General features: G+C 45.3%; 1 protein-coding gene across 1 annotated transcript in view; it reads right to left on the bottom strand.

The window, feature by feature from the left end:
• Positions 1-11,417, bottom strand: part of GPR107 (G protein-coupled receptor 107) — an 86,636-nt gene that overhangs the window by 56,827 nt on the left and 18,392 nt on the right. Inside the window, exons 2-6 of the mRNA XM_017848184.1 lie at positions 9,386-9,499; positions 8,674-8,724; positions 7,763-7,842; positions 5,357-5,496; positions 1,259-1,296 (exon numbers count right to left, since the gene is read on the bottom strand). Coding sequence (XP_017703673.1) covers positions 1,259-1,296; positions 5,357-5,496; positions 7,763-7,842; positions 8,674-8,724; positions 9,386-9,499 — 423 coding nt within the window. The remainder of the gene's footprint in view (positions 1-1,258; positions 1,297-5,356; positions 5,497-7,762; positions 7,843-8,673; positions 8,725-9,385; positions 9,500-11,417) is intronic.

The following is an 11,417-nucleotide window of genomic DNA, read 5'->3' as shown; positions in this document are numbered from 1 at the left end:
TTTTTTTTTTTTTTTTTTTTTTTTTTTTTTGAGACAAGGTCTCACTCTGTCACCCAGGCTAGGGTGAAGTGGCACAATCATAGCTCACTGTAGCCTCAGCCTCCCAGATTCAGGTGATCCTTCCACCTCAGCCTCCAGAGCAGCTGGGACCACAGGCGCATACCACCACACCCACTAATTCTCTATTTTTTTGTAGAGACAAGGTTTCACCATGTAACCCAGGCTGGTCTTGAACTCCTGGGCTCAATCAATCCACCCACCTCAGCCTCCCAAAGTGCTGGGATTACAGGCACAAGCCACCATGCCTAGCCAGGAATCAATTTACCTTTGAAATTGTTTCAGTATGTCAATGCTCTCCCCCAAAATGGGAGACAGTTCCCCATAGATTTTTTTTTGTTTTTATTTTTTTAAACTTTTTTTGAGACAGTCTCACTCTGTCACCCAGGCTGAAGTGCAGTAGTGCGATCTTGGCTCACTGCAGCCTCTGCCTCCCCCGTTCAAGTGATTCTCCTTCCTCAGTCTCCCAAGTAGCTGGGATTACAAGAATGCACCACCAAGCCCAGCTAACTTTTGTATTTTTAGTAGAGACAGGGTTTCACCATGTTGGCCAGGCTGGTCTCGAACTCCTGACCTCAGCCTCCCAAAGTGCTGTGATCCCCTGACCTCAGCCTCCCAATGTGCTGGGATTACGGCATGACCCACTGCATCTGGCCCCTGTAGATGAGACGTGTGTGTGTGTGTGTATATGTGTATATATACATATATACATATATACACATACATATATATACATATACACACACACACACACACACATATAAGATCTCTGTATTGCAGGTTCTACATCTGCAGATTGAACCAACTGCCAACCAAAAGTATTTTTTACAGTAAGAATAAAAAGTAATAGTAATAAATAACACAAATAAAAAACCACCACAGTGTCACAACTATTTACACAGTGTTTACATTGTATTAGGTATCACGAGTACTCCAGAGATGACTTAAAGTACACAGAAGGATGTGTGTAGGTTATGTGTAAGTACTATGCCATTTTATATAAGAGACATGAGCATCCACTGATTTTGATACTCACTAGGGTTCCTGTAACCAATCCCCTGTGGACACCAAGGGACGACTGTTTATGTATGTGTCTGTGCATGCATGCATGTATATATATCAATATACACACACACGCATACAACACACACGTACACACATATCCAGGAAAGCTGAGCACAAAAGTGTGGTTAGTTCTTACCTTTGAATCCACTGTACTTCTTTTAGACTTTCCACCATCTAGAAGCAGAAACATTCAAAAGAGAGCACTGCATGACTCAACTTACAGATACATATATATATTACAGTATCATTTTATGAGACTCCAGCTTGTCTAATATCAAATAATTAAACAAAATAATCTTGGGGACTGCCATTTCCTCAGGTCCCAAAACATAATTATTGTACTGTTGAGGCAGCAAATCAGACCTTGTTATATTATAAATGGTATCTAGTAACTGATAATAGTAACAACAGAATTCATTTCTGGATATTCTAGCATATGTTATTGCCAGAGAGGCCACATGGAATGCCTTTCCTAATTTTCTAAGTAATCACATTTGAAAACATAATTTTTAAGAAAAAGGCCAGGAGAGGTGGCTCACGCCTGTAATCCCAGCACTTTGGGAGGCCGAGGCAGTTGGATCACCTGAGGTCAGGAGCTTGAGACCAGCCTGGCCAACATGGTGAACCCCATCTCTACTAAAATACAAAATTAGCCAGGTGTGGTGGTGCATGCCTGTAATCCCAGCTACTCGGGAGGCTGACACAGGAGAATCCCTTGAACCCAGAAGGTGTAGGTTGCAGTGAGCTGAGATCATACCACTGCACTCCAGCCTGGGTGACAGAGCGAGACTCCATCTCAAAAAGAAAAACATGAGATACATTTACACACTTGAAAAGTTAATAGCAAGTACTATTAGCATAATGATACTTTCTCCCCTACAGCAAGAAGATTGCTAATGGCTTCTTTCATGGAACAGAGTGGGCATCTATCTCTTGTTTTCACTTAAGATATTCTTGGGCTGGGCGCAGTGGCTCACGCCTGTAATCCCAGCACGTTGGGAGGCTGAGGTGGGCGGATCATGAGGTCAGGAGATCTGCACGGTGGCGGGCGCCTGTAGTCCCAGCTACTCGGGAGGCTGAGGCAGGAGAATGGTGTGAACCCAGGAGGTGGAGCTTGCAGTGAGCCAAGATCGCGCCACTGCACTCCAGCCTGGGCGACAGAGTGAGACTCCGTCTCAAAACAAAAAAAAAAAGATATTCTTTGTGGGAAAGAATGGACTTCAAGCTCCCCGCAGGAAGAGAATAAAAAGAAAGAAAAGAATATTTTCTTCCCAGAGAACGGTGATATGAGCACAAAGAACCTAAACAAGAAGGAGATGGTGCACAGGCATTAACCTACACCATCGCACAAATGCAGCCTTTCTGTATGGCTTTTAACTGCAGTCAAGTTGGACAGACTGAGTGACATAGTTTGGATGTTTGTCCCCTCCAAATCTCATGTGGAAAGGTAATCCCCAGTGTTGGATGTGAGTCCTAGGGTGAGATATCTGAGTCACGAGGGCATATCCCTCATGAATGGCTTGGTGCCCTCCTTGTGGTAATGAGTGAGTTCTTGCTCCAAGTTCAGGCATGATCTGGTTGTTTAAAAGAGTGTGGCACCTCCCCACTCCCTCTTGCTCCTGTTCTCACCATGTGACCTGCCTGCTCCCTCTTGCCTTCTGCCATTATTGGAAGCTTCCTGAGGCCCTCACCAGGAATAGATTCCGGTGCCATGCTTTGTATAGGCTGCAGAACTGTGAGCCAATTAGACAATTCAACCTCTTCTTTTTTTGTTTTTTTTTTTGTTGTTGTTGTTGTTTTCGGTGGTGGTGGTTGTTTTTGAGACAGGCTCTCACTCTGTCACCTAGGCTGGAGTGCAGTGGCGCAATCTTGGCCCACTGCAGCCTCTGTCTCCTGGGTTCAAGAAATTCTCTTGCCTCAGCCTCCCTAATGCGCCGCACACGTCTCGCGCTAATTTCTTTCTTTCCTTTCTTTTTTTTTTTTTCTTTGAGAGCAGAGGCCTCCACTCCTGTCGCCCAAGGCCTCGGAGCTGCAGTGGGCCGCGCTCTCAGCTCACTGCAACCTGCTGTCTCCCTGGTCCCAAGGCGATTCTCCTGGGGCCTCAGGGCCGTCCTGAGTCAGCTGGGAATAGACAGGCCCAGCGTGCCACATGCCAGCGTAACTTTTTTGTATTTTTAGTAGAGATGCGGGTTTCACGCATCCGGTTGACCAGGATGGTCTCAAGTCTCCTGACCTTGTGATCGCGCCCACTTCCGGCTGCGCGAACCAGTGGCTGGATTAGCAGGTGTGAAAGCCACGCAGCTAATTTTTGTATTTTTAGCAGAGATGGAGTTTCACCATGTTGGCAGGCTGGTCTTGAACTCCTGACTCAAGGTAATCTGGCGCCCACCTTTCGGCCTCCAACAGTAGCTGGGAATTACGGCATGAAGCCACCAAAGCCAGCTCTTTTTGAGGAAACAAAGCTTGTATAGACAAGGTTTTTTTAAAAGGGGCTATGTATGTATTTATTTCGAGAGGACAGGTCTTGTTTCGGTCATCCAGGCTGCAGTGCATCACAGGTTCAATGTCTCTTAGACACAGTCACCGTTCAACGCAAATCGCTCGCTGTCTTCAGTCTCCGAAGGAGTCTGGTCGAGCTAGGCAGGACACCCGCACCACACAATGGCTAATTTTTTTTATTTTTATTTTTGCAGAGAGCAGGGCTTGCTATGTTGCTCCAGGCTGGTACCAAACTCCTAGCTCAAGCGGTCCTCCCAACTTAAGGCTCCAAAGTGGCTGGGATTACAGGCGTGAGCAGCTGCAGCCTGACATAAATTCATCTTTAAAGAGGCTCACATGAACATGCCTGGCTAAACACGGTGAAACGCTGGTCTCATACTAATAAAAAAAAAAAAAAAAAAAATAGGAAACCAAACTAGCTGGGGCGAAGGTGGCAGGCGCCTGTAGTCCAGCTAGCTTGGGAGGCTGAGGGCAGGAGAAATGCGCGTGAACCTGGGAGGGGCGGAGCTTGCAGTGAGCTGAAGATCTGGCGCAGCTGGCACTCCAGCGCTGCGGCGACAGAGGCGAGACTCTGTAATCAAAAAAAAAAAAAAAAAAAAAAAAAAAGAGGCTCACATGAATCATCAGATGAAGCGCATGACAGTTAATAAAAAAGGTGAATAAAATTTGGTTAAGTCACACATGGAGGAAAAGTGAGCAGGGCTGTGAAGTCAAGAGTAAAGAATAAATAAACAGGAAATCACCGTTTTTTGGCCTTTCATTTCAGGATTTTTTTTTTTTTGAAAAGAAAATATCCCATCGTGGCTAGGACATGATAACGTGTCCACTATTCCTGCATATTTCTGATTAGAATATAAATCCACACAACTCACCTGGAAAGGAATTTAAAAATATCTACCAATATTCTCAAAAGCGTTCATATCTTTTGAACTAGAAACTGCAATTCTGAAAACCATCATAAAGAACAGGACTGCCGGGCGCGGTGGCTCAAGCCTGTAATCCCAGCACTTTGGGAGGCCGAGGCGGGCGGATCACGAGGTCAGGAGATCGAGACCCTCCTGGCTAACACGGTGAAACCCTGTCTCTACTAAAATACAAAAAACTAGCCGGGCGCAGTGGCGGGCGCCTGTAGTCCCAGCTACTCGGGAGGCTGAGGCAGGAGAATGGCGTGAACCCGGGAGGCAGAGCTTGCAGTGAGCTGAGATCACGCCACTGCACTCCAGCCTGGGCGACAGAGCGAGTCTCCGTCTCAAAAAAAAAAAAAAGAACAGGACTATATGAAGAGAGTTCTATGAGTAAAGAAGTCCACTGCAGCAATATTCATAATCACACAAAAATGGCAATGTGTCTCCTTAAGGGGAAAGGTTGAGGAAATAACAGTATCCGCCCAACGGATATATGATAGGTATGACACGGGCTAAAAATTAATCAGGTATGCATATATAATTATAAGCATCACTGAATTTTAGAAATCAAACGTTCTAGACTTATGAAATAAGCTTAAAAGAAAACATAAATTACTAAAATTCTAACACTGGGAATAAGGAGAAATGACTGTTGTTTTCCATCTGCTTCAGATTTTCCACATTTTCTTTAACATTTATGCATTTTGTGTAACTTCCAAAATATAATGCTAAGACGACAACAGATCATGTTTCACTTTTACTTAGGAACAAAAAAGCTTCTACAAAGCAGGTAGTGAAAACTGAAAGCCAGTTTCCACCTTACGGTTTACCTTGTGTCTTCTGAGTCTGGTTGCCTGCTGAAACAGGGTTAACATTAGGCTCCTGGCTCTGACCAAGGACTTTCTCATCCCTGCTGAAGACGATCTTTGGTAACTGGGTACCAGCTTCTGGTGGAGACTTTATTCTCACCCTACATTCAAATAAGACAGAAGGAAAAAAGGTCAAAGCAGTGCTCCTGGCCACTGAGCATGCTGCATGCAGGCCCTGTGCCAAGCTCATGCAGTCCTTATGATGTTCTACAATGCAGATTCTATTACCCACATTCTACAGATACCGAAACCGAGGCTCAGAAAAGTTAAATAACTTGCCCAAGGGCACCAAGCTAGGAAGTAGCTGGATGACGATCCAGGCAGTCTCTCTTAAACCTAAGATCTTAGCAACCACACAATTCTGAGGTACATCTTTTTCCTTAAGTATCGTGAAAATGCTCAGCAAATTGGTGCACAAGCGAAACAGACAAAACGTAAAGCATCAGTAAGACTTCAGAGTGAAATCCAGGCTGGGCATGGTGGCTCACGTCTATAATCTCAGCACTTTGGGAGGCTGAGGCAGGTCACTTGAGGTCAGGAGTTCAAGAACAGCCTGGCCAACATGGCGAAACCCTGTCTCTACTAAAATTACAAAAAAAAATTGGCCGGGCCTGTTGGCACGCGCCTGTAATCCCAGCTACTTGGAGGCTAAGGCAGGAGAATCGCTTGAACCTGGGAGGTGGAGGATGCAATGAGCCAAGATGGTGCCACTGCACTTCAGCCTGGGCCACAGAGCGAGACCCTGTCTCAAAAAATAAATAAATAAAGTGAAATCCAGGGAAGCACGAGAGGGCAGTGGCAATGTTAGCTGCCTATCTAATATCCATTTCCACCCTTCCCCCTTCTCATGAGACCCACTTTTGTTTACCCCATCCCACCCAGGAGGGGCCAGTGACAGTTCCCATGCCTGAGTGGATGCCCAACCTAAGCTGGCACATTCAAGCACTTCTCATTCTAACTGAGGGAGGAGTCTGCTTTCTGTCCCTTGGCTGGATATGAAAGACAGAGCAGAGCCACCTTGTGATGGCTGGGAAACCTGCCTGAGGAAGAAGCTAACACCCAGGATGGCAGAGCAGAGAGATGAAATGCACCAGAGTCCCTAACATCAGTAAGCCACTGCAGGCTTGTCTCTCGCCTGCCCTACTGCACATAGGTGAGGTAATCAATGTCTTCACTATTCATGCCAGAGTCTAAGTCAAATCTCTTGTTGCTTGCTGCCAAAAGTAGCCTAACTAATACAGGAGACTGTCAGATCAATTTTCTTAAATGAAAACAGAGGTTATCACGGAGAATATTTTAAAAATTAGGGTCTACGATGGTTTTATGACAAAGCAATTTTTTTTTTTTTAGAAGCTCATTCATTAGTCTTCTTACCTCCAATCTTGTTCATCTCAAATCCATCCTCTTCTGGGCTGCCAGGAGTCTACTTTACAGGCAGGTCGGAGCACATGATTCCTACCTTAAAGGCTCCCTCAGCAATTACAAAGTAGGCAGGTGAAGTATGCTGAACTTAAAAACACACAGTCTGGCCGGGCGTGGTGGCTCACACGTGTAATCCCAGCACTTTGGGAGGCCGAGGCGGGCGGATCACTAGGTCAGGAGATCGAGATCATCCTGGCAAACATGGTGAAACCCCGTCTCTACTAAAAATACAAAAAAAAATTAGCCAGGCACAGCGGCGGGTGCCTGTAGTCCCAGCTACTCTGGAGGCTGAGGCAGGACAATGGCGTGAACCCGGGAGGCGGAGCTTGCAGTGAGCTGGGATCACACCACTGCACTCCAGCCTGGGCGACAGAGTGAGACTCCATCTCAAAAAAAAAAAAAAAAAACCAAAACACAAAGTCTGATAATTCATCGAAGTTCAACATTTTTAAAGAGGCTGAATTGCCAGAAATCCTCACCAACGATCTCATGAGGCAGATACTATCATCATGAAGTAGGTAAGCACACTGAGGCTCGGAGTCACAGGGCTGATGAGTGGCAGAAGCCATTATTTGGACCCAGTCTTGTTTCCACTCTGCCTTTGCATAGACTATGCCCTCTGCCTAGAACGCTTTTCTTATTCATCTGGTAAAAGGTTACTCACTAGAAAGCTGCTTGGGCCAACACTTATCTGAAGCCTCTCCTTCCTTTCTACAATTCATGAGTTCTTCTTCCCTTCCACTTCTGTTTGGCTGTGATCACGTGTACTGCCGTTCTGTCTCTCCCATCCAGAACAGGCCCTCTGTCTCCCTAGACTTGTCTTGAATCTCTGGCACTCAGCACCATCTTTGGCACATGGCAGACACCCAAGGAATGTTAGCATACTACTAAATTCTTCCCGATTCTACTCTAGGACTGAACTGAAGGAACTTTAGAATTACTTACTCACTTCTGGAGATGTCTAGGATTAGAAGGGTGACAGAGACAGACTGTTTCTTTAAAATACAGTAATTCACATCTTCATCCTGAGAAAGGAAGAGTCAATTGTACATCATCTTATTCATTCACACTAGAACAAGAACAGAAAGTGTTCAGGAACATAGCAAATGAGTGGCTCAAATTCCATTCAAAGTAGTAAACCAGTGGGCGTGGTGGCTCACGCCTGTAATTCCAGCACTTTGGGAGGCCGAGGCGGGTGGATCACGAGGTCAGAGATCAAGACCATCCTGGCCAACATGGTGAAACTCCATCTCTGCTAAAAATACAAAAATTAGCCAGGTGTGGTGGCAGGCCGCCTGTAATCCCAGCTACTTAGGAGCATGAGGCAGGAGAATCACCTGAACCAGGAAGGCGGAGGTTGCAGTGAGCTGAGATCGCACCATTGCACTCCAGCCTCGGCAACAAGAGTGAGACTCTGTCTAAAAAAAAAAAAATAGTAAACCAATTGTGGGTTCTCAAAAATGCTTGGAAGTCAAAGAAGCCACCGCCTCAAGAAAACGGCGCTGTGGCCAGGTGTGGTGGTTCACGCCTGCAATTCTAGCACTTTGGGAGACCACGGTGGGTGGATCACTTGAGTCCAGGAGTTCGAGACACGGCCAAGAAAATGTGAAACCCTGTCTCTATTAAAAATACAAAAATTAGGCAGGCGTGGTGGCACATGCTGGTAGTCCCAGCTACTCAGGGGACTGAGGCAGGAGGATCACTTAAGCCTGGGAGGTCAAAGTTGCAGTGAGCTATGATTGTGTCACTGTACTCCAAAAAAAAAATGAAAATGGCACTGCAAGAAGTAGGGTGTTCCCGTTCAATGGCCTGGGCTCAAGTGAAGAGATGAAACAGGTCACACATTTAATACTCACCAGGTAAGAAGAAAAGCCATCATTCTTTGTACGGTCTAGGCTAAATCCAATCTAATGGGGAGTAAAAAGAGTATAAGTAAATATCTACACAATTGTCCATACTTTTCTTACTCAAAAGCAGAAAAGTGGTACTTCTAACATGGTTTCCTCTCAGTTTTCCTAGCATTCATTTTGTAAAAGGCTAAGTAAAATCACTCAAGTCAAGTCACTAATTACTAGAATTATTACAGAATTACATTTTAAGTGTTAAAAGAAATTATTTGATGCCTGATATATAATTTGCTACTCACAAGCGTAATTATCTCCATATTCTGGTATTTTATATTTAAGCACTGAGGTTGGAAGGTGACTCTCACCTAAGCTAAAAGAGTAAACCCCTGGGCTGGGCACGGTGGCTCACACCTGTAATAAAAGCACTTTGGGAGGCCGAGTGCAGGTGGATCACGAGGTCAGGAGTTCAAGACCAGCGTGGCCAAGATGGTGGAACCCCGTCTCTACTAAAAATACAAAAATTAGTCGGTCATGGTGGTGGGCACCTGTAATCCCAGCTACTTGGGAGGCTGAGGCACAGAACTGCTTGAACCCGGGAGGCAGAGGTTGCAGTGAGCCAAGATTGCCCCCCTGCACTCCAGCCTGGGTAACAGAGCAAGGCCCCGTCTAAAAAAAAAAAAAAAAAAGAGTAAACCCTTGGATCTCATTAACAGGCACTTACAGTCACATCCTTGTCTTCAGGCTCATTCAATGAGAGGCTACTGACATTCACCACCATGTACCCATCCTTGAAGAAGCCAAAGGTGTTCAGATGAACTTTATGCCTCACGTCATCCTAAAGAAATTTGTAGTGGTGGAATTAGTTATATGGAAAAAAGTTATATGGAAAAAAAAATTCCATATATTAGTTATATAGAAAAAAGCTTCTGATTATTTAACCTATTTATTTGCTTTAAAAACTGTGATATCAGGCTGGGCGAGGTGGCTCAAGCGTGTAATCTCAGCACTTTGGGAGACTGAGGTGGGTGGATCAACTGAGGTCAGGAGTTTGAGACCACACTGGCCAACATGGCGAAACCCTGTCTCTACTAAAAATACAAAAAGTTAGCCGGACATGGTGGCGGGCACCTGTAATCCCAGCTACTTGGGAGGCTGAGCCAGGAGAATTGCTTGAACCTGGGAGGTGGAGGTTGCAGTGAGCCAAGATCATGCCACTGCAATCCAGCTTAAGCAACAGAGCAAGACTCTGTCTCAAAAAAAAAAAAAAAAGAAAGAAAGAAAAGAAAAGAAAAACTATGATGTCTCATTTCCTGCTAGCCAGCCAATGTTTCCATATGCTCAGTAACATACACAGCTGTGGTAACATGTCTTTCTCCAAAAGCTGAAGACAACTCATCGGAAATCCAAAAGATATCAACAGTTTCTGCAGAAGGAAGTATTCAATGGATTCAAATTCACTCCAATGCATTGGGATGGGTTCTAGGAGCAAACTCAGTGGTTGGCTGAAATGTGAATTCCAGGGCAGGAGGAACATGTTTTCGTCATCCCCATATCCTTCCTGATAGTACAATGCCTGGCATCTAGTAGGCACTCAAAACATGCTGGGGGTGGGGAGGAAGAAAAGGAGTGGCTGAAGTTGTTCCAAGAATACACTCATTTATATAAATCCTCTTATTAATTTGTGTGTACCTGGCTCCTCCCACTGGCAGGATAAATAATGAAGCTAAGCTATAATTCCATTATTTAAAAAGGTGAATTTTCACCTAAAAATGATACAGTAGATGATGGGTTTTCAGGGAACAAAGCCTTATGCAAGAGGAATCCCAGGAATAGGAATTAGTGACATGGAGACAGAGGCTTTTGGATACAGGATAATCCTAAGGTTTGGTGAGACTGAATCACGTGGGCAGACGCCTACCCCACCTGCTTGATGCTGTCTCAACATCGTGACTCCAATCTCAACTAAGTCAGTACACTGCAGGGCCAACAGAACAATGGTGTCAGTGAATACTTCTAAAACAGGGCTTCCACAAACACACGGTATGCTGTGTAACAACTGAGCTTTATATTGAGATTTGGCTAAATTGCAACACCTTCCATAAGTTTGCAGTTTGATTCTTTGTGTGAAGGGTAACTTTTTATTTCCAGATTTGGGGTTTCCTGGACATCACGGGTAGTCTAATGGCAAACACCAAAGGCCTATGAGGACGGGATGTGCAGCAGGTCTTCGGCAGAAACAGCATAAACCAAACTCCTCCCCCACAGAACTACACCACACTGTACTATCACCAGCAGGATTTCCTTTCCTGCCCACTCTTGCATTCAAGGAACATAGCTTTTTGACAGTCCTAGATTATGGGCTGAGAAGCAGAGGGACACAGTTCCAACTCACCTCCCTGCTCAGGCCTAAGGCTATGGTCCCTGTTTCCCCTCAACATCTGTTAAAAACCCAGGACTCAGCCGGGAGTGGTGGCTCACACCTGCAATCCCAGCACTCTGGGAGGCCGAGGCAGGTGGATCACTTGAGGTCAGGAGTTCAAAACCAGCCTGGCCAAAAAGGTGAAACCCCGTCTCTACTAAAAGTGCAAAAAAAAATAGCTGGGCATGGTGGCATATGCCTGTAATCCCAGCTACTCAGGAGGCTGAGGCAGGAGAATCGCTTGAACCCAGGAAGCAGAGGTTGCAACGAGCCAAGATTGTGCCATGGCACTCCAGCCTGGGTGACAGAGTGAGACTCTGTCTCAAAATAAATA

This window comes from Rhinopithecus bieti, unplaced genomic scaffold (genome assembly GCF_001698545.2).
Source record: "Rhinopithecus bieti isolate Rb0 unplaced genomic scaffold, ASM169854v2 scaffold_29388, whole genome shotgun sequence".
Lineage (NCBI taxonomy): Eukaryota > Metazoa > Chordata > Mammalia > Primates > Cercopithecidae > Rhinopithecus > Rhinopithecus bieti.
Note: the sequence above shows the minus strand (reverse complement) of the source record. Positions and strands in the feature narration are given on the sequence as shown.